This window comes from Balaenoptera ricei, chromosome 3 (genome assembly GCF_028023285.1).
Source record: "Balaenoptera ricei isolate mBalRic1 chromosome 3, mBalRic1.hap2, whole genome shotgun sequence".
Taxonomy (NCBI): domain Eukaryota; kingdom Metazoa; phylum Chordata; class Mammalia; order Artiodactyla; family Balaenopteridae; genus Balaenoptera; species Balaenoptera ricei.
This window is the reverse complement of record NC_082641.1, coordinates 174,351,666-174,373,086: the sequence shown is the minus strand read 5'-3', so window position 1 is coordinate 174,373,086 and position 21,421 is coordinate 174,351,666. Positions and strand designations below refer to the sequence as shown.

Sequence of the window (21,421 nt, the reverse complement as noted above, 5' to 3'; positions counted from 1 at the left end):
ACATAAACACTGCTTTTGAGTGACTTTACTGGATTCTCCAAACAGTGGGTTCGTCACTTTCAAAATATCAATGCTGGTCCAGAGCAACTTGGCTGGGAGCAGAGTTTGAGGTCAGTGTCTCTAAGCGAAGCCCCTGCCTTGAGGCTGCAAAGGGAAGGACTTGAAGGCCAGTTGGTTCTTCCTGAAAGCCTCCCCCTGCAGGTGCTTACCTGCTCACACCCACCTGAGAAGGAGCCCTTTCTACTGAGAGAAGCTCCAACCCTGGAAAGCTGGGGATGCACCTGCGATGGGGGTGGCAGGGTGGAGTGATGCCCTTTTTGAGGCTGTAACTGTGGTTCCTTTGTGCCTGTTTCTAGATGTAGGTTGGAGTTTTGCATCCACAGCTTAGGTATGATCCAAGTAATTTGTGCCCATTGAGAAAACCTGTGAAGGTCACGCATTCTGTCTTCTTCTAACAAAGGGTCTTGAATTCGGGAGTTCTCTGGGTCAGAACCTTTCGTTGAATTTGGGTGAGAGTTTCCTCATTGTGAGAATGCTTCGCCTGGGGGAGGGAGCTTTTCCCATTATTCCCCAGGGAGAGGAGGGCAGGCGGAGCTCCCAGAGTTTATTCTTGTGACTGCTCTGGTGTCCCCACCCTCCTTCTCCAGGGACTGACCTGGCCTGACGGTTCTATCTCAACCAGGAGAGTCTGGAGCCCAAAGCTTGGGAAGGTGTTTCACCTTCAGAATGTAGCTTTTGCTTCTGAACTGTGGGGCGCAGGCTGCTTATTTCAGCTGATTCAAATATTTGTGATTCTTTCCCTTGATTCCTTTATCTGTTGATTATTAGGACCCTGTAACTGATTTCCCTTAGCAGTTTGTAATTTTATTTCCTGTGAGAGTGTGTGAGACTTTTAATTTCTTGGGCTTTGAGACTGTAAGTTGACTGAAAGATACAATGTGAGTTGGACGAGAAAATTCTGGAGACAAATAGAATATTTGCTCCTTTTAGGGCAGAGAACCTCAAGATGTGAGATGGGTAAATTTAAATTTTCAGGTACATTTTCAAGTTTTAAATTAGGTTTTCTATGTGCATATCCCTGAGAATTTTGATATTTAAAAGGCTATACTATTGCCAAGCCAAATGAATTTCCATTTTAATTGATGGGAGGAAAACTACTTAAAGCTTACTTAAATCTTTGAGAACCATGCTATGTTTATGGGATTAGGCCCAAACCTTTAGTGCATTATAATATGCAACCCATTCCCCCAAAGACCCCCCAGTTTGATATATAAGGACAAATTCTGATGCCTATTATTTTCTTTCATTTTTAAAGTTCACTGTTTATACCCAACCTTGTTCCAGAAAGGGTTTAAGGTGACTTAAAATAGCCTCTTGTTTAGTTAGGAAGAGATGTGAAAAATTTCATTTTTTATGGCTTAAGCTTTTATAACCATTAAGGTTTAAAGGACTATATCTTAGAATGGTTTCCTGCGAAGAAAAGTTAAAATTAATGAATTTAAAAAAGCAAAAGTAAGTTAAAAATACAGGCTAACAGATAGTCAAGTAGGTAATAAATTAAGTACTCTGTTTATTTTAATAATGCATGTTAAGGTTAAAATAACTCTGTAAGATAAGAATCTAACTTAAGAAGATTCCCCACCAGCATATCCTGGTTGCCTCTAGTGCTCTTGCTTCAGCCACCCCAATACCTGTGTTGATCATTTCTTGAGCTTCTTGTGTTTCTTTATATAAAGACAAGCAATTGAAAACGCATTTTTTTCTTACACGTTTGCGCGTGTAATGAGCAGACTCCCCATTTTTTTCTGTTTTCGGCTGCGTGGCTTGTGGGATCCTAGTTCCCCGACCAGGGATCGAACCCCGGCCCCCTGCAGTGGCGGTGTGGACTGGACTCCCCATTTTTGGATGTTTGACAGCTCACAGCTTAAGCCTCTCGCGCCCCCACCTGGACAAGCTGATGAGAAAGCCTGGGTGGTCTCTTCCTTAGATCAGGAGATTCCACTCGCACAGGCCCCTGTGTGCAAAACACTTGCCCTAGCCTCACTCCTCAACCACAATGAACACCCAGCCCAGGCTCCTCTCTCTGTTTCCTGAAGCCGTTTCTGAGCTGCTTCAGAGGCCAGCCCTGCCCTTTCCTGAGACCTCAATTGTGTGAGTTGTAAGCCTTTTCCTACCCTTTTGGTATGTGTGCATGTGTGTGCACATCAGCATCAGTCTCAACAAGGGAACCCTACCTCTGCAGGTGACCACAGCAGTTGGCACCGTGAGCAGCACGTCTGGACATGACCACCCCCCCCCCCCCCCCCCCGCCCCGGGAGTCTGTCTTCTCTTGCTCTGACTTGCTCACCTGCTCTGCTGTCTGATGGGGGCCGGCGCTGTGGGCTGCTGGGTGCTGGGGAGCTGTGCTGCCTTTTGTTGCATTGTTGACCGTACCAGGACTCAGTTCTGTGTTCAGCCGACCAGAGATGGCAGTTTTGAGAATTCCTAAAGCTTTTAGGAGCAGGAGTATGGGATTGGGGCCCTCCTTAAAGTAGTCCTGGGTTGATGTCTTTGCTGGATTTATCTGAGTGTTAGAGTGAAGCGATGACAGAGGCTGGTTTGGCCCTGACACACCCCGGGGTTTGGATGGCAGAGGGGGACTGTACCCTGGAAAAGGGGTGGGTCCATCAGATAGCCACTCCTGAAACATCTGCCATTTAAATAGGGAGAAAGAGAAGAGAGGGGGGAACGGCAGCCAGTAGATGGCAGCTGAGTTCACCCTCCTAATTCTAGGGGCTCACCAGGACCCTTGGGTGCCTCTGCTGCTGTGGTCCCTGTCTCTACTGCAACAAAGATCCTACTCTTGGGCTTATAGGGGACAACACCATGGCACCCCTGTGGCCAGCAAAGGTACTAGTTCAAACTCAAACTAAGCCCTGGGTCCTTAAACCCTACAAAGCAACCAGTTGTCATGGGGGAGACCCCTAACCCTAATGGCACTGGTGTGAGGCTCTCTGGAGGAAAAAAATGATAAGCACCAGGGTAGATAGGACACCTCTTCCCCTGAAGTATATCCAGTGATGAAAATACAACAGGGGAGGAAAGGAGGGAGAAAGCAAAAGCAAAAAAAAAAGCTGAAACAATTTGACCAATTGGCAATCCAACATATACTAAAAGATTTTATGCAACAAAAAAGGTAAAAGGACACTGCTTGGCTTTTGCCCTCTACAACATAGGTTCTGAATTAATTTTGCCATCTGGTGTAACGTACTAATTCAGAAATCTTCAAGCAATTAATCAATACTAGGTCTCAAAGTAGAGTCATATGGGGGTCCCACTAAATTTAAGCAAGGTACTCATGATCATCTTAGGGGAGTTACTGAATATACTATAGGGGACAAATAGGTATGCCTCACCTTAATCATCAGAAAACTACTGTCTTGCCTAAATTCCCCATGGTCATAATACCCAGTGTCCTAAAATATCCCATACCAAGCAGGGAAACTCTATACTAATGAGTCATGAATTAAATTTATTAAAAAATTTTAAATTTCTGCTATTATATTTTATTTCTATTTAAAAATTAAAAAAATTTTATTTTATATTGGACTATAGTTGATTTACAACGTTGTGTTAGTTTCAGGTGTACAGCAAAGTGATTCACTTATACGTATACATATATCTATTCTTTCTCAAATTCTTTTCCCATTTAGATGACTACAGAATATTGAGCAGTGTTCCCTGTGCTATACAGTAGGTTCTTGTTGGTTGTCTATTTTATATATAGTACACTGTATATGTCAATCCCAAACTCCCAGTTTATCCCTCCCCCCCGCCTTTCCCCTTTGATAACCATAAGTTTGTTTTCTATGTCTGTGAGTCTATTTCTGTTTTGTAAATAAGTTCATTGGTATCATTTTTTTTAGATTCCACATATAAGCAGTATCATACGATATTTGTCTTTCTCTGTCTGACTTACTTCACTTAGTATGATAATCTCCAGGTCCATCCATGTCGCTGCAAATGGCATTATTTCATTCTTTTTTATGGCTAATAGTCTACTGTATATATGTACCACATCTTCTTTATCCATTCATCTGTTGATGGGCATTTAGGTTGCTTCCATGTCTTGGCTATTGTAAACAGTGCTGCAATGAACACTGGAGTGCATGTATCCTTTTGGACCATGGCTTTCTCAGGGTATATGCCCAGGAGTGGGATTGCTGGATCATATGGTAGCTCTGCTTTTAGTTTTTAAAGGAACCTCCATACTGTTCTCCATAGTGGCTGTACCAACATGAATTACATTTAAATGAAGTCTTTGGCACTTCCAAATTGTCTTGACAAAAATGGGATTCCACAGACCTACCCCCACCACGCCCCCCCCAATTAAATTACTTAATCTGTCCCAAAGTAAACCGGACTTTGAAGGATTGAAAACCATTGTATAACACCTGTTTAATGAAGAAGTGATTATCCACTGTTCTTCTCCTTTAATAGTGGAATTTGGCCTGTTCTTAAACCTGGAAAGAATGAATGACACCTCACAGTGCATTACTGCAACCTGGAGGCTGTGGTCTCACCACCTATTCCCAGTCCCCAGCATTACGGGAATTACTGACTCCATCCACTCAGCAACTGGTAAATATCCTGCTCTCCCAGATTTGTCTATTTGGCTATTCAGTGCCTGTTTGAATAGCCTCTCAGCTGCAGTTGGTCCCACCTCTGAAGGGACATGATACACCTTTACCTGGTTATCCTCAGGGAACCTCAGCACAGTTACCACTGCACACGGTCTCTGCAGGCAGGATCTGAACCACACTTACCTGGCTCCAGGAGCACAGGTCTGACATGACGCCAATGATATCCTCCTCTGAGGACACTGGTTTGACATTCATTCAGGAAGAGAAATAATGAAAAAAGGAGTACCTCCCAAAATGGATGGGTCATTGCCCCACACATAATGTGAGGCCCTAACACTGGTTAAGTTCCTGGAAATTCTTTGCTAATGAGACGGCTTCTCCCTCCCTCACACTGTAAGAAATAGCTCTTATCCCTCTCAGCATCCAACGCATCTACTTGGTTCTTTTGATGTTCAGAGGCAACGTATTTCTTGTTTACAAACTTTACTTGAGTCCGTTTATGCTGTTACTTGCAAATTGGCCCACCTTGAATGGGCACCCCTACCATAGAAGGGTCTTTACTGTGTTTAAATTGCCACACAGCAGGCACTCACTGTAGAGGGTGTAGCAACTTCTCTCACGCCTCCTTGAGTTACACATCGTGGCCTTAAGTTGTCCATAGGCTTTTTTTTTTAAAGATTTTTCTTTTTTTGATGTGGACCATTTTTAAAGTCTTTATTGAATTTGTTACAATATTACTTCTGTTTTCTGTTTTGGTGTTTTGGCTGCTAGGCATGTGGGATCTTAGCTCCCTGACCAGGGATTGAACCCGCACCCCCTGCATTGGAAGGCGAAGTCTTAATCACTGAATCTCCAGGGAAGTCCCTGTCCATAGGTTTTATTTATTTCTTTATTTGGTTGGTTGCGCCGGGTCTTAGTTGTGGCAGGCAGGCTCCTTAGTTGTGGCTTGCTGGCTCCTTTGTTGTGCCATGTGAACTCTTAGTTGCAGCATGCATGTGGGATCTAGTTTCCTGACCAGGGATTGAACCCAGGCTTCCTGCATTGGGAGCGTGGAGTCTTAACCACTGCACCACCAGGGAAATTCCCCTGTCTGTAGGTTTTTTTTTTTTTTAATTAATTAAATTTATTTTTGGCTGCATTAGGTCTTTGTTGCTGCATGCAGGCTCTCTCTAGTTGTGGCGAGCGGGGGCTACTCTTCGTTGTGCGTAGGCTTCTCATTGCGTTGGCCTCTCCTGTTGTGGAGCATGGGCTCTAGGTGCACAAGCTTCAGTAGTTGCAGCACGTGGGCTCAGCAGTTGTGGTGCACTGGCTTTGTTGCTCCGTGGCATGTGGGATCTTCCTGGACCAGGGATCGAACCCATGTCCTGTGCATTGGCAGGCGGTCTGTGCCACCAGGGAAGACCTGTCCATAGGTTTTTGATGCAAAGAATTGCCCTCCTCTACCCCACACTATATGTCATTAGAGCTGCATTTCTACCAGGTACTGTGCTTTCCTGAAAACAGAGGCTCTCCCAGGCCCTGAGCATGTGACCCTCCACCCGGCTGCTCATTATGCCTTGGGATCTGGAAACAGCATCCCATGAGCTCAGCACGGCTACCGACACCTCCTTGCAACATAATAGAGCCAAACCTGGGCCCTCCATATTCCTCCCTGCAAGAGCGGCTGGCCTCCCCTCTCCTCAGTCCCTTGCCAGGTACCGTGATGCTGAAGGAGGTCACCCCTTCCCCAGACTGCTAGGCTCCCTGGGGAGCTCCTTGGGATTAACTGAATGAAAAGCAGTGAGGTGCAGCAGATTTGCAATAGCCAGGACGTGGAAGCAACCTAATGGCCATCGACAGAGGAATGGATAAAGAAGATGTGGTACATATATACAATGGAATATTACTCAGCTATAAAAAGGAATGAAATAGTGCCGTTTGCAGAGATGTGGATGGACCTACAGATTGTCATACAGAGTGAAGTAAGTCAGAAAGAGAAAAACAAATACCGTATAATATCGCTTATATGTGGAATCCAGAAAAATGGTACAGATGAACTTATTGGCAAAGCAGAAATAGAGTCACAGATGTAGAGAACAAACTTATGGTTACCAAGGGGGGAAGGGGGGGGGTTTGGGATGAATTGGGAGATTGGGATTGACATATATACACTACTATGTATAAAATAGATAACTAATAAGAACCTACTGTATAGCACAGGGAACCCTACTCAATGCTCTGTGGTGACATAAATGGGAAGGAAATCTAAAAAAGAGGGGATATATGTATATGTATAACTGATTCACTTTTTGCTGTACAGCAGAAACTAACACAACATTGTAAAGCAACTATACTCCAATAAAAATTAAAAAAATATATCTGTGAAAAAATAAAGAAAAGCAATGAGGACTTTGTATACTTTGTGGGTGACATGGCCACAGTCCTACATGATGGAGCTCAGTAGGGATGAAGAGCTGCTGCTTTTCATCCCTTAACTGGGACGTCCCTGATAAAGGACTGGACCCAAGGGTCACGCAGCTGACCAAACATCAGGCTGTCATCTGAGCACTGGCCAACAGTTGGCCCATCTGGACACATTTACAGATTCCTAGATGATTGTCTAAGAGTTCCCCCTTTGTGATAAAAGAACTCTGGGAATCTCTTGCTTCGCAGATACCCACCATATAAATCAAGGTATAACACTTGTCTGCATGTATACTGAGTCTGCAATACAAGGCTTCACCCACCGGCACACTCCTCATCCATGCTGGAGTTCTAGACACGGATGACAATAACCAAGGAACTCATTTCACTTCTCAGGACACACAGGGCTGGGCTCTCGGAAAAGACATTCAACGGAACTTTCACCTCCCTTCCCAGTCTTGGCCTGCAGGCCTCATAGCACACCATGATGGCTAAAGTTCAAATCAATTAAATGAACTATGGCCTGTTTCAATCATCAGTGATCACTGGTGGATATTAATGTGTCTGTTTTAGTCTTTTCTTTTTTGCTAATAGACTACTTAAAATTTTTATTGAAGTATAGTTGATTTACAATGTTGTGTTAGTTTCAGGTATACAGCAAAGTGATTCAGTTATATATTCTTTTTTTTACATTTTCTTCCATTATAGGTTATTACAAGATATTGAGTATAGTTCCCTGTGCTATTCACTAGGTCCTTGTTAATTATCTTTTATATACAGTAGTGTGTATATTTTAATCCCAAACTCCTAATTTATCCCCCTCCCCTTTCCCCCTTGGTAACCAGAAGTTTGTTTTCTATGTCTGTGAGTCTATTTCTGTTTTGTAAATAAGTTCATTTGTATCACTTTTTTTAGATTCCGCATGTAAGTGATATCATATGATATTTGTCTTTGTCTGGCTTACTTAGTATGATAATCTCTAGGTCCATACATGTTGCTGCAAATGGCATTAGTTCATTCTTATTTATGGCTGAGTAATATTCCATATGTATGACATCTTCTTTATACATTCATCTGTCGATGGCCACTTAGGCTGCTTCCATGTCTTGGCTATTGTAAATAATGCTGCTATGAACATTGGGGTGCATGTATCTTTTTGAATTAAGAAAAGGTTAAGTTTTAATTTTTTCTTTTTTCTAATAGACTACTTTTTATTTATTTATTATTCTATTATTTTTTTGGCTGCGCCGTGTGGCCTGTGGGATCTTAGTTCCCCGGCCAGGGATTTAACTTGGGCCCTTGGCAGTGGCAGAGTCCCAACCACTGGACTTCTAGGGAATTCCCTAGACTACTTTTTAAAGAGGAGTTTTTATTTTCCAGAAAACTTGAGAAAATACAGAGTTCACATATAATTCCTCTGCCTTCATGCAGTTAACCTTATTTTTTATATCTTGTATTACTGTGTATGCATGTAATAATTGATTCAACGATATTGATGCATTGATGTCCACACTTACCTTAGAGTTGATTCTTTGCGTTATATAATGTATGGTTCTTGGCAAATGTACAATGACATGTGTTCATCACTTCAGTAACATACAGAATACTTTCTCTGCCCTAAAAATCCCCTGTGCTCTACCTATTCATTCATTTGTCCACCCCATCCCTAAATTCCTGGCAACCAAAGATCTTTTTATGGTCTATATTTTTGTCTTTTCCAGATTGTCATATACTTGGAATTTTGTAGCCTTGTCAGATTGGCTTCTTTCACTCAACAATATGGTTTTAAGTTTCCTTTGTCTTATCATGCCTTTTTATCACTCATTTCTTTTTATCACAGAATAATATTTCATCATATGGATATTTTCACGACTAATTGTTTATCTGTTTGCCTATTGAAGGATATCTTTGTTACCTCTAAGTCTTGCCAGATAGAAATAAAGCTTATATAAACATTTAGAATATTAAAAGTATGTTTAGTTTTGAAAGAGACTGCCTGTTTTCCACCTAAGACATGTCATACTCCATTCTCACCAGTAATGAATGAGATTTCCTCTTGCTTCACAGCTCCATCATATGGCGTTCTCAGTGTTTTGAATTTCAGCCATTCTAATAAGTGTCTGCTGGTATTTCATTTTGTTTTAGTTGCAATTCCTTAATGGTATGTGATGTTGAACATCATTTGTATGTGTATTTGCAACCTACATACCTTTTTTGGTGAAATGTGTGTTTAGAACTTTTGCCCATTTTTAATTGGGGTGGTTGTCTTAGTGCTGAGTTTTAAAAATTGAAGTATAGTTGAGTATGATATTATATAAATTACAGTTGTACAATATAGTGATTCACAATATTTAAAGATTATACTTCATTTATAGTTATTATAAAATATTGGCTATATTCCCCATGTTGTACAATATATCCTTGTAGCTTATTTTATGTAGAATAGTTTGTACTTCTTAATTCCCTACCCCTATGTTGCCCCTCCCCTCTTCTCTCTCCCCACTGGTAACCATTAGTTTGTTCTCTGTATCTGTGAGTTTAACTTCTTTTTTGTTTTATTCACTAGTTTGTTGTATTTTTTAGGTTCCACATATAAGTGATATAATATGGTATTTGTCTTTTTCTGTCTGACTTATTTCACTTAGTGTAATGCCCTCCAAGTCCATCCATGTTGCTGCTAATGGCAAAATTTCGTTTTGTTTTCTTTTTATGGCAGAGTAGTATTTCATTGTATATATATACAACATCTTCTTCATTCATTCATCTGATGATGGACACTTAAGTTGCTTCCATATCTTAGCAATTGTAAATAATGCTATGAACGTTGAGGTGCATGTGTCTTTTTGAATTAGTGTTTTTGTTTTTTTGGGATATGTACCCAGGAATGGAATTGCTGGGTCATATGGTAGTTCTATTTTTAGTGTTTTGAGACACTTCCATACTGTTTTCCACAGTGGGTGCACCAATTTACATTCCTATTAACAGTGTAGAAGGGTTCCCTTTTCTCCTCATCCTCGCCACATTTGTTGTTTGTGTTCTTCATGATGATAGCCATTCTGATGGTGTGAGGTGATAGCTCACTGTGGTTTTGATTTGCATTTCTCTGATGATTAGCAATGATGAGCATCTTTTCATGTGCCTGTTGGCCATCTGCATGTCCTCTTTGGAAATATGTCTATTCAGTTCTTCTGCTCATGTTTTTTTTTTTTTTAGAAACTTTAATTTAATTAAGTTATTTAAAAAATATTTATCTTATTTATTTATTTATTTTGGCTGTTCCAGGTCTTCATTGCAGCATGCAGGATCTTCACTGTGGCATGTGGAATCTTTTAGTTGTGGCATACAGCCTCATAGTTGCAGCATGTGAGCTTCTTAGTTGCATTGAATCTGTAGATTGCTTGGGGTAGTATAGTCATTTTCACAGTATTGATTCTTCCAATCCAAGAACATGGTATATCTCTCCATCTGTTTGTGTCATCTTTGATTTCTTTCATCAGCATCTTATAGTTTTCAGGGTACAGGTCTTTTGCCTCCTTAGGTAGGTTTATTCCAAGGTATTTTATTCTTTTTGATGTGATGGTAGACGGGATTGTTTCCTTACTTTCTCTTTCTGATATTTCGTGGTTAGTGTATAGGAATGCAAGAGATTTCTGTATGTTAATTTTGTGTCCTGCAAATTTACCAAAATCATTGATGAGCTCTAGTAGTTTTCTGGTAGCATCTTTAGGATTTTCTATGTATAGTATCATGTCATCTGCAAACAGTGAAAGTTTTACTACTTTTTTTCTAGTTTGGATTCTTTTTATTTCTGTTTCTTCTCTGATTGCCGTGGCTAGGACTTCCAAAACCATGTTGAATAGAAGTGAGGAGAGTGGTTTTTGTCTTGTTCCTGATCTTAGATGAAATGCTTTTAGCTTTTCACCATTGAGAATGATGTTAGCTGTGGATTTGTCTTATTTGGCTTTTATTATGTTGAGATAGGTTCTCTCTAGGCCCACTTTCTGGAGAGTTTTTATCATAAATTGGTGTTGAATTTTGTCAAAAGGTTTTTCTGCATCTATTGAGATGATCATATGGTTTTTATTCTTCAGTTAATGTGGTGTATCACATTGACTGATTTGCATATATTGAAGCATCCTTGCATCCCTGTGATAAATCCCACTTGATCATGGTGTATGATCCTTTTAATGTATTGTTGAATTTGGCTTGCTAGTATTTTGTTGAGGATTTTTGCATCTAGTTCATCAGTGAAATTGGCCTGTAATTTTCTTTTTGTGTGATATCATTGTCTGGTTTTGGTATCAGGGTGATGGTGGCCTCATAGAGTGAGTTCAGGAGTGTTCTTCCCTCTGCACTTTTGAATAGTTTGAGAAGGATAGTTATTAACTGGGCTCTAAATGTTTGGTAGAATTCACCTGTGAAGCCATCTGGTCCTGGACTTCTGTTTGCTGGGAGTTTTTAAAAAATTATTATTACTGATTCAATTTCATTACTGGTAATTTGTCTGTTCATATTTTCTATTTCTTCCTGATTCAGTCTTGCGAGATTGTACTGTTCCAAAAATTCATCCATTTCTTACAGGTTGTCCATTTTATTGGCGTATCGTTGTTCATAGTAGTCTGTTTTGATCCTTTGTATTTCTGTGGTGCTGGTTGTAACGTCTTTTTCATTTCTGATTTTATTATTTTGGGCCTTCTCCCATTTTCTCCTCATGAGCCTGACTGAAGTTTTGCTTATATTTTCAAAGAACCAGGTTTTAGTTTCATTGACCTTTTCTGTTTTTGTTGTTGTTTGGTCTCTATTTCATTTATTTCTGCTCTGATCTTTATTATTTCTTTCCTTCTACTAACTTTGGGTTTTGTTTTTCTTTCTCTAGTTTCTTTAGGTGTAAGATTAGATTGTTTTTTTGAGATTTTTCTTGTTTCCTGAGGTAATCTTGTATTGCTGTAAACTCTCTTAGGACTGCTTTTCCTGCATCCCATAGGTTTTGGATCATCCTGTTTTCATTTTCATTTGTTTCTGGGTATTTTTTGATTTCCTCTTTGATTTTTTTGGTGATCCATTGGTTGTTTAGTAACATATTGTTTAGCCTCCACTTGTTTGTGTTTTCTGCAGTTTTTTCCTTGTAGTTGATTTCTAGTCTCACAGCATTGTGGTTGGAAAAGATGCTTGATATGATTTCAGTTTTCTTAAATTTACTGAGGCTTGTTTTGTGGCCTAGCATGTGATCTATCCTGGAATTATCTTTTCCACTTGCACTTGAAAAGAATGTGTATTCTGCTGTTTTCAGGTGGAATGCTTTCTATATATCAATTAAGGCTATCTGGTCTAATGTGTCATTTAAGGCCAGTGTTTCCTTAATGATTTTCTGTCTGGATGATCTGTCCCTTGATGTAAGTGGGATGTTAAAGTTCCTGACTATTACTGTTTTACTTTCAGTTTCTCCTAAAGTGGCTTTTTTATGGACAACATTCAATAAGCTGTTATTTTTTAAAACCCTATGATGGTATCTGTCTTTCAGTTCTTATATTTAGACCATTGACATTTAAAATAATTATTGATATAGCTGGATTAATATTTACTATACTCTTACTATTTCCTTTTTTTAAAAAATATTTATTTATTTATTTGGCCGTACCGGGTCTTAGTTGTGGCACGTGGGATCTTTAGTTGTGGCATGTGGGCTTCTTTAGTTGCGGCATGTGGGCTTCTTTAGTTGCGGCATGTGGGCTTCTTTAGTTGTGGCATATGGGCTCCTTTAGTTGCGGCATGTGGGCTCCTTTTAGTTGCAGCATGCATGTGGGATCCAGTTCCCTGACCAGGGATCAAACCCAGGCCTCCTGCATTGCGAGTGTGGAGTCTTAACCACTGGACCACCAGCAAAGTCCCTCTTACTGTTTTGTATTTGTTGTGCTTGTTCTTTGTTTCTCTTTTGTCTTCCACCTTTTTTTCCTGCATTCTGGCTTTAATTGAGCATCTTACCTGATTCCGTTTTTTTTTTTCCTCCTCTTTTGGAATATCAATTATGTTTTTTAAAAAAACCCTTTTTTAGTGGTTACCCTTGAATTTACAGTGTATATTTACAGTTAACCTATGTACTCTTTCAGGGAACACTATAATACTTTACTGGTTTTATAACTTCCTCATAACAGAGTTCTCAATTACCCCTTCCCTGCCCTTATAACATTGCTTTCATTCATTTCAATTATCCATAAGCTATAATTACTGAAAACAATGTTGCTATTATTTTCAACATACTGTTATTTGTGAGATTAATTAAGAGTACGAAAAACAAATTATTTCATTTTCCCTTCAGTTATTCATTCTCTAATGCTCTACCTTTCTTTTTCATTTTCCTTGTTTGCGATTAATTTATTAACATTTCTTGCAAAGCAGGTGTACTGGTGACAAATTCCTTCAACTTTTGTTTGTCTCAGGAAGTCTTTATTTCTCTCTCACTTTTGAAAGATAATTTTGCTCAACACAGACCTCTTTGTGGGTGGTTTTTTTTTTTTTCTAATCTTCAACACAAACTTCTTTTTGTATGATTTCTGAAAAGAAGTCTGATTTAATTTTTATCTTTCTTTCTCCATAACTAAGGTGTTTTATTTCTCTTCTGATTTCTTTCAAGATTAAGTGTCTTAGTATGCCTTGTAATTTTTTGTTGGAAGCCAGACATGATGTGCTGAGACAGAGTAACTAAGATAAATGGGCCTTTAGTGTGATATTTTCAGTTTATCTGACTAGTCTTTGTTTACTGTTTGCTGTACCTGCAAGTGTCAGAGGTTGAACTTTTCTCTGGTGTCCTTCCTTTTGTTTCCTCTGTCATCTTTGGGGTTCACTTGAGCAGTGGTCCCCAACCTTTTTGGCACCAGGGACCAGTTTCGTAGAAGACAATTTTTCCGTGGATGGGGGTGGGGGAGAGGGGGATAGTTTGGGGATGATTCAAGCACATTACATTTATTGTGTACTTTATTTCTATTATTATTACATTGTAGTATATAATGGAATAATTATACAACTCACCATAATGCAGAATCAGTGGGAGCCCTGAGCTTGTTTTCACTTGCCACTCACTGATAGGGTTTTTTTTGTTTTTTTTAAAATAAATTTATTTATTTTTTATTTATTTTATTTTTGGCTGTGTCAGGTCTTCGTTGCTGCATGCGGGCTTTCTCTAGTTGTGGTGAGCGGGGGCTACTCTTCATTATGGTGCATGGGCTTCTCATTGTGGTGGCTTCTCTTGTTGTGGAGTACAGGCTCTAGGCATGTGGGCTTCAGTAGTTGTGGTGCGTGGGCTCAGTAGTTGTGGCTTGTGGGCTCTAGAGAATAGGCTCAGTAGTTTTGGCACATGGGCTTAGTTGCTCTGCGGCATGTGGGATCTTCCCGGACCAGGGCTCGAACCCATGTCCCCTGCATTGGCAGGTGGATTCTTGACCACTGTGCCACCAAGGAAGCCCCACTGATAGCGTTTTGATATGAGTCTGCAAGCAATTGATTTATTATGGTCTCTGTGCAGTCAAACCTCTCTGCTAATGATAATCTGTAGTTTCAGCCAACTACAGATTTGGAGGCTCCCTCCACACTGCCTCAACCTATATCTCTTGCATGTGCAGTTCACAGTAGGATTTGCGCTCCTATGAGAATCTAATGTTGCTGCTGATCTGACAGGAGGCGGAGCTCAGGCGGTAATGCGAGTGATGGGGAGCAGCTCTAAATACAGATGAAGCTTCACGTGCTTGCCCACCACTCACCTCCTGCTGTGCAGCCTGGTTCCTAACAGGCCACGGACCGTTAGTGGTCGTTGGCCCGGGGGTTGGGGACCCCTGCTCTAGAGGCTTCTTAAATAAGGTCTGAAAAGTGCATTTCCTTCAGCATATTCCACCGTTATTAAACAGGATCCCTCCCAACGTAGAGGTAAGTGTGGGTGGAGGGGAAGCCTTCTGTAGTTGGTGATTTGGTCTCAGTCTGTTAGTGAGCTTGTGTCCCTGGGCTCTGACCTTCTGTTGTGTAATAAGAAAGATATTTGTTCTTTGTCTCTGGTTCCTAGACCTCCTAAAGCCCTTGGAATTTCTTGAGTGAAAAGGGTGATAGAACATCTTTTCTTCTAATGAAGCAACTCTTGGCAGCTCCGTAGATTTAAGTTTCAGGATGGGGGTTGGTCACCAGTAAGATGCAGCCTTTATTAGAAACTTGGAATTTTCAGCCCCAGTCTTCAGAGAATTGAGAGGGGCAGGAGACTGAGCTAATCATGAATGGCAATGATTTAATCAATCATTCTTACATAATGAAACCTCCATAAACAACTCTTAAGCATCGGGGTTCAGAGAGCTTCTGGGTTGGTGCATGCATCGAGGTTCTGGGTGGCATGCCTAGTGGAGATGTGGAAGCTTTATGCCCTGCACATCCCCCAAACTTCATTCTATTCATTTCTTCCATTTGACAGTTTCTTAATGGTGTCCTTCAAAAGACTGGTGATTGTAAGTAAAGTGCTTTTCTGAGTTCTGAGAGTCGTTCTAATGACGTATCTAACCTGAGGCAGTGTGGAGGGAGCCTCCAAATCTGTAGCTGGCTGAGCAGAAATGTGGGTAGCCTGGGCATGCCATTTGTGACTGGCACCTGCAGTGGGACAGTCTTGTGGAATTGAGCCCTTAACCTGTGGAGTCTGATGCTAACTCCAGGTAGGTAGTTTTAGAATTGAATTGAAGCGTAGGACACATTTGTGTTGATGTTGGAGAGGTGGAGACGTGGTATTGAAAAAGACACCACGTATTTGGTGTCAAGAGGGAAAAAAGCTATCACCTTTAGAATTGCTTCTCAGCCCCCTACCCCTACCTTAGCGGAGGCAGGAAGGCTAGAGGAGACTCAAGTTGAGTATTTCTCTCTGCCCAGGGCAGTCGGTAGCGTCCCAGTCAGTTAGGCTCTGCTGAAACAGAATCTTTTGAGGACAGTCCTTGTTAAGAACAGAATGTTCTGGGCATATTTCAGAATGGTTACTTCCCTGTCCCTTGTTCCAATTTTGGAGACAGCAGTTTACCTTCTGACCACAGTTCTCTGATGGAAGTATTGTTGTTGTTTTTTGTTATTTATTTATTTATTTATTTGCCACAATGCGCGGCTTGTGGGATCTTAGTTCCCTGACCAGTGATGGAACCCACACCCTTGGCAGTGAAAGTGCAGAGTCCTAACCACTGGACCACCAGGGAATTCCTAGAAGTGGTGTTGGTTTAAGTGTGTTCACTCTTTTTTTTTCCTGTGAGGACAGCATGACCGGCATCTATGCTCCTTACATGCCAGACCAGAAGCCAGAGGTCTCTGACTTCATTTTTTAAACTGAAGTATAGTGGATTTACAATATTGTGTTAGTTTCAGGTATACAGCAAAGTGAATCAGTTATATATATATATTTTTTTTTCCAGATTATTTTCCATTATAGGTTATTATAAGGTATTGAATATATTTCTCTGTGCTCTACAGTAGGACCTTGTTTTTTATTTTATAAAGAGTAGTTTGTGTCTGTTAATCCCATACTCCTAATTTTCCTCTCCTCCCTCCTTTACCTTTTGGTAATCATAAACTTGTTTTCTATGTCCGTGAGTGTGTTTCTGTTCCGTAAGTTTATTTGTATTTTATTTTAGATTCAATATGTAAGTGACATCATACGGTATATGTCTTTGTCTGACTTAGTTCACTTAGTATGATAATCTCTAGGTCCATCCATGTTGCTGAAAATGGCATTATTTCATTCTTTTTTATGGCTGAGTAGTATTCCATTATATATATAGATATACCACATCTTCTTTTTCCATTCTTCTCTCAATGGACATTTAGGGTGCTTCCATGTCTTGGCTATTGTAAATAGTGCTGCTGTGAACATTGGGGTGTGTGTAGCTTTTTGAATTAGAGTTATGTCCAGATATATGCCCAGGAGTGGGATTGCTGGATCATATGGCAACTCTATTTTTAGTTGTTTAAGGAACCTCCATACTGTTCTCCATAGTGGCTACACAAATTTACATCCCTACCAACAGTGTAGGATGGTCCCCTTTTCTGTACACCCTCTCCAGCATTTATTATTGGTAGACTTTTAAATGATGGCCATTCTGACTGGTGTGAGTTGATACCTCACTGTGATTTTGACTTGCATTTCTCTAATAATTAGTGATGTTGAGCATCTTTTCATGTGCCTGCTGGCCATCTGTATATTTTCTTTGGAGAGATATCTGTCTATTTAGGTCTTCTGCCCATTTTTTGATTAGGTTGTTTGGTTTTGTTTTGCTATTGAGTTGTATGACCTGTGTGTATATTTTGGATATTAACTCTTTTTCGGTTGTATCATTTGCAAATATTTTCTCCCATTCCATAGGTTGTCTTTTCACTTGGTTGATGATTTCCTTTGCTGTGCAAAAGCTTTTAAGTTTAATTAGGTCCCATTTGTTTATTTCTTTTGCCTTGGGAGGCTGATCTGAGAAAATGCTGCTACAGTTTATGTCTGAGAATGTTTTGCCTATGTTCTCTTCTAGGAGTTTAATAGTGTCATGTCTTACATTTAGGTCTTTAAACCATTTTGAATTTACTTTTGTATATGGTATGAGGGAGTGTTCTAATTTCATTGATTTACATGTAGCTGTCCAGCTTTCCCAAAACCCTTTACTGAAGAGACTGTCTTTTCTCCATTGTATATTCTTTTTTTTTTTGCTTTTTAAAATTTATTTATTTAAAAATTTTTTTTTAAATTAATTTTTTATTGGAGTACAGTTGATTTACAATGTTGTGTTAGTTTCAGGTGTACAGCAAAGTGAATCAGTTATACATATACACATATCCACTCTTTTTAAGATTCTGTTCCCATATAGGTCATTACAGAGTATCGAGTAGAGTTCCCTGTGCTATACAGTAGGTCCTCATTAGTTACCTATTTTATATATAGCGTGTATATGTCAATCTTAATCTCCCAGTTTATCCCTCCTCCCCTTCCACCTTGGTAACCGTAAGATTTTCTACATCTGTGACTCTATTTCTGCTTTGTAAATGGGTTCATTTGTACCATCTTTTAAGATTCCACATATAAACGATATCATATAATATTTGTCTTTCTCTGTCTGACTTCACTTAGTATGACAATCTCTATGTCCATCCATGTCACTGCAAATGGCATTATTTTGTTGTTTTTTATGGCTGAGTAATATTGCATTGTGTGTGTGTGTATCTATCTATCTATCTATAGATAGATAAACCACATCTTCTTTACCCATTCCTCTGTTGATAGACATTTAGGTTGCTTCCATGTCCTGGCTAATGTAGATAGTGCTGCAGTGAACATTGAGGTACATGTATCTTTTCAAATTATGGTTTTCTCTGGATATATGCCCAGGAGTGGGACTGCTGGATCATATGGTAGTTCTGTTTTTAGTTTTTTAAGGAACCTCCATACTGTTCTCCATAGTGGCTGTACCAGTTTACATTCCCACCAACAGTGTAGGAGGGCTCCCTTTTCTACACACCCTCTCTAGCATTTATTGTTTGTAGATTTTTTGATGATGGCCGTTCTGACTGGTGTGAGATGATACCTCATTGTAGTTTTGATTTGCATTTCTCTGATAATTAGTGATGTTGGGCATCTTTTCATGTGCCTCTTGGCCATCTGTATGTCTTCTTTGGAGAAATGTCTATTTAGATCTTCTGCCCATTTTTTGATTGGGTTTTTTGTTTTTTTTTGATATTGAACTGCATGAGCTGTTTGTGTATTTTGGAGATTAATCCCTTGTCGGTTGCATCATTTGCAAAATTTTCTCCTAATCTGTAGGTTGTCTTCTCATTTTGTTTATGGTTTCCTTTGATGTGCAAAAGCTTTAAGCTTAATGAGGTCCCATTTGTTTATTTTTGCTTTTATTTCCATTACTCCAGGAGATGGATCCAAAAAAATATTGTTGCAATTTATGTCAAAATGTGTCTGCCTATGTTTTCCTCTAGGAGTTTTATAGTATCTGGTCTTACATGTAGGTCTTTAATCCATTTTGAGTTTACTTTTTTATATGGTGTTAGAGAATGTTCTAATTTCATTCTTTTGCGTGGAGCTGTCCAGTTTTCCCAACACCACTTGTTGAAGAGACTTCTCCATTGTACATTCTTTCCTCCTTTGTTGTAGATCAATTGACCATAAGTGCATGGGTTTATTTCTGGGCTTTCTATCCTGTTCCATTGATCTGTGTGCCTGTTTTTGTGCCAGAACCATACTGTTTTGATAACTGTAGCTTTTTAGTGTAGTCTTAAGTCAGGGAGCCTGATTCCTCCAGCTCCATTGTTCTTTCTCAAGATTGCTTTGGCTGTCTTTTATGATAGTGTTATCTTGGTGGTGGTATAACTATACATTTGTGAGAAGTTGCAGTTACAATTAAAATCATATGTGTTTGCACTAAAAACAATAGAAAACAAAAAAAAAAAACATGCTTTCATATGCCAGGAGAATGTTAAACTCCCCTGAATCTTGATTTTTATGTGTTCAGTGCTTCTTTCTATCACCTTGATATCCTTCTTTGGAAGAATTTAAGGACTGTGGAATAAGGACTTGGGTTCCCCACCAGGCCATTTTGGAACCCAGTGTGAAGTTAGGAAACACTTTTTAGTGCTTCACCTGCCTTCACCTCACACACATACTGGAGACAGATGAGGGAGCTGCCAAGATCTGTCTGCACGGACACCAGGTTCCTTGGGTTGTATCTTCGGAAATACTGTGGTTCTGGAACATAAAAGTGCACCCCACAGATCTTCTCAAGTAACATCCTCCTGGGACATGCTGATTCACGGGCATCAGCGTCATGTCTTTCCAAGGCCATCTTGAGGCCATTTTCAGCTCTAAGTTTCCCATCTCAAGCCTCTTCTGTGCTTTATTTCTGGGAAACATCTTTAAATAGCCACACCTGTCCCAAAGTGGGGATTTTTCTCTGTGGCAACCTCCAGTGGCTCTAAGGTAAAAGAGGAGACTTAGTGCCAAAACCCATGTCACAGGGCACACCCCCCTCAGCCACAATAACCCTTGCTCTCCCGTGATCATCTGTTCCACACCCACCTGCAAAGTCACATAACAGTCTCCAACCTGCCAAAAGACGCGCTGGCATGTCCCAGTTATAGGAGGACCTCTCACACCTCATGGTCCACGAATCACATGACCCAAATTATTTTGCGCATTCCCTTCTGAGAGGTTCTGCAGCACATGTGCTGGCTATGCCCCAGCCCCTTACGTAAGAGCCTTCCTCCCCGACGCTCATCCAAGGTGGGTTTGGAACCACTATCTACTTCTTTCTGGAATGGGATCCTTCCCCCCCCGCCCACTCCAGCTCTGTGGCCTGCTGGAAATGATGATCTTGGAGGCTCTGCAGCCCCTGGGGCCCCCTCACTTCACATGCACCCCGGAATGCAAAGTACAGCCGTCTCCAAATAGACTGTGTCCTGGAGCCTTTTGGGAGTCACGCTTTCCCTGAAGTGTGCAGGTGCAGGAGGTGGTGACCCCTCCCTTGTTGGAAGTGGGCCCACAGTTTCTTGGAGGACTGTATACATTGCCCTGGTGGGGAGGCTGTGTGCCCAAGTGCACTCGCAACTGCTTCCAGCCCATTCCTGAGTCCCAGAAGCAATATCTGTAGCTGGAAACTTGTCTGAGCTCAGGAGGCCTCCTCCTTCCCCCAACAGCAGATGTGACTACAGGCTGCATTCAGGACGCTTGGACCCTGCAGGGCTGATGGGAGCAACTTCTGTGGGCAGATGAGACCTCAGTGGAGGTGATGTCCACTGAGGAGAGCATGTGGAGGATGTGGTGGCTGGGCGGGGAGATGCAAACCTTTTCTACCCTTACTGATAGTGTTTGGAAAACCAAAGTGAATAAAGGGTCAAGTTAACAAGGGTGCCTTTCTGGAGGTGATTATAGCAGTGTGAGGGGGCTGGAACGTAATTGCAGCCGTTTTGGGTCCTCTCACCTCTTCAATTCCTGTTTTGCAGGTCTGTAGACATAATCTTTTTACACAGTGTGAGCTGAGGAAATGTGAGATCCCTTCCTCCCCAGGAGGGACAGATGGACCCTCCTTTGGGGATTGCTTTGGGGGCCAGGACACACCCTTCTGCCATGTGGCCTGGGGGTGAGAACAATTCACTCTGTGAAGATCAGGTGGCTGTAGGCCTGTGGTGAGATTTGTGTAAAAACCCTGTGTGTGTGTATGTGTGTGTGTGTCCAGTTATTCAATAAATGTCAATTCCCTCTTGTGTAACTGGCCTTCTAGTAGGTGCTGCAGTGAACAAAGCAGAACAAACACCTGTGTCTCCTTGAAGCTGACATTCTAGGAGATAAGTAAGGAGATACAGGTAAAATATACAGTGTATCTGATGGCGATGACTCAAAAGGAGGG

General features: G+C 40.7%; 1 protein-coding gene across 1 annotated transcript in view; it reads right to left on the bottom strand.

The window, feature by feature from the left end:
* Positions 1-1,700: 1,700 nt before the first annotated feature.
* The window catches only part of ZNF627 (zinc finger protein 627), an 80,040-nt gene continuing 60,319 nt past the window's right edge, over positions 1,701-21,421 (bottom strand). Inside the window, 2 exon segments of the mRNA XM_059919168.1 lie at positions 1,701-1,724; positions 2,348-2,689. Of these exon segments, the coding sequence (XP_059775151.1) occupies positions 1,701-1,724; positions 2,348-2,689 (366 nt within the window).